Source organism: Quercus robur, chromosome 5, assembly GCF_932294415.1.
Source record: "Quercus robur chromosome 5, dhQueRobu3.1, whole genome shotgun sequence".
In the NCBI taxonomy this organism is placed as follows: domain Eukaryota; kingdom Viridiplantae; phylum Streptophyta; class Magnoliopsida; order Fagales; family Fagaceae; genus Quercus; species Quercus robur.
Genome location: NC_065538.1, coordinates 50,076,602 through 50,078,510, shown reverse-complemented (window position 1 = coordinate 50,078,510; position 1,909 = coordinate 50,076,602). Strand labels below are relative to the sequence as shown.

Sequence of the window (1,909 nt, the reverse complement as noted above, 5' to 3'; positions counted from 1 at the left end):
TTAAGGCATTGGCAGCATGAAGGCTGAGGATGTTGTGTTTATTGCCGCCCAATCCCACTTCCATGGGCAAGATGTAAATTCTAACGATGAAACGTAAGCCTCCAACAGTTCTAATTTGATGTTATCAATGTCATCCGCAAACTTAGTATTAGTCATGCCATCTTTCTGTTGCTCAAATATTTCAATAGAAAGCTCTTCATTTTGAATGACCTCACTTCTAAGCCTGTCTTCTTTTTCGTTATCTCGTTGGCTTTCGATCCTACAAATCACGTAATCCTCATACTGCAAGAAAAAAAATATGTTGATTACGTGTTGTTTAATAAAAGCTAAGAAAAGATATTGATCAAATCAATAAGGCTACAAAAGGAAAATCAGAAACAATAAATTAAAGACATTTATATAGAAATAAATAAGAACCAAATTTTTAACAGAAAGAAGTGATAAAAATACAAATCTTACTCTTATTAACAAGTCAATCAATCAAATGACACCAAATACACTAGAAAGATTCGGAAGGTAATATCAAGACTCCCATACCATCATAAACAAATAGGAAACCAAGCCAACAATGTATTTATGCAAATACTTAAAGCAAAATAGCACAATCCATGCAATATAAACACCATGGCAGTAAGATATTCATAACCCCGATAATGAAAAGCACAACCTAGTTATCTAAACAACAATATACCACAAAATATTACGTAGTTTGATAAAAAGATAAAATCTTAAAAAAAAAATTAAAAAATACATATTACATAGCATGAGTCAACATTTAAGTTTGCTTGAAATTAGCACCAAACAAGGAAAACCACTAAAAGTTGGCACTAGGTTAATTGTCTCCGAGTGTTGGTTGGAGTCAAAACTAGAGTACAATATTTTGCTTTTATAGAAAAATTAGACCCTAGTTCTATTTGGTCAAAAAAACCCTAATTACTTTATTACAAAATAAGGTTATTTTCAAATATTAATATACTCATACACTAAAACATAAAAATACAACTTTTGCAAATTTTAACAACCCAATAATCTAAACAACCAATAGCACGTAATATCATTCAAACATAGAAACTTGAAATTAACGATAACACAAGAATGCAACAAAGAATCTTTCTTTCAAACAAGGAAAACCACTAGAGTACAATATTTTGCTTATATATTATATAAAAATTAAACTCTAATTCTATTTGGCCAAGAAAACCCTAATTACCTTATTACAAAATAACCTTAATTACTTTCAAATATTAAAATACTCATAGACTAAAACATAAAAATAAATTTTTTACAAATTTTAACAACCCAATAATCAAAACAACCAATAGCACGTAATATATATCATTCAAACATATATAGAAACTCGAAATTAACGATAACACAAAAATGCAAGGAAGGAAATTTCTTTCTTTCAAAATTTTTAAAGATAGCTAGTTACCTGTTTATTGCGTAGGAGGCTCCCCGCCAGTCTAAACTCATGCATGACCCATCGGCCGATGGTAGATTTGAGCCCTTTGTGCGGCATATAAGTAAGACTTCTCATAGACCCAATTTGGTTCTTCTTAGCTTTATCTCGATATATTGGCTTATCGTTATTGGGTTTCCATGTGCCGTAGGGAGTGGTCCTTTGTATTCTGGAACCATTGGTTGACACTTTCTTCAGTTTCGTGAAGAAGTAAAGACTAGTCTCATCGCTGTCCTTGAAGTATTTCCTCCAACTCCAGGAATCCTTTTCTCCATAGAGATCACACTCAATCAAAACGTCGTTTGAACTCACGGGTAAGCCATGTGCCTTATTGTAGAGATAATGTTCAACTATCTCAACATCCGTTGGTCGAAACCTAAACCAAGGCAAAAGATCATCATCATCTTCGTTACCATAATCCTCCATCATGTTACTCTCATAATCCACCAT

General features: G+C 32.2%; 1 protein-coding gene across 1 annotated transcript; it reads right to left on the bottom strand.

Annotated features, from left to right (window-relative positions):
* On the bottom strand, nt 1–1,909 carry LOC126728318 (NAC domain-containing protein 2-like). Its single transcript, XM_050434165.1, has 2 exons — nt 1,433–1,909; nt 1–282 (listed from the first exon to the last, which is right to left on the bottom strand). The coding sequence occupies exons 1-2, from the start codon at nt 1,907–1,909 to the stop codon at nt 1–3; spliced, it is 759 nt and encodes a 252-aa protein (XP_050290122.1).

What these genes read in the sequence shown, in the direction of transcription:
- LOC126728318 (XM_050434165.1), bottom strand. Translation starts at nt 1,909, where the DNA reads ATGGTGGATTATGAGAGTAACATGATGGAGGATTATGGTAACGAAGAT. An exon ending in GCCTCCTACGCAATAAACAG is followed by an intron (nt 283 to 1,432) that starts GTAACTAGCTAT and finishes TTTTTCTTGCAG; the next exon opens with TATGAGGATTACGTGATTTG.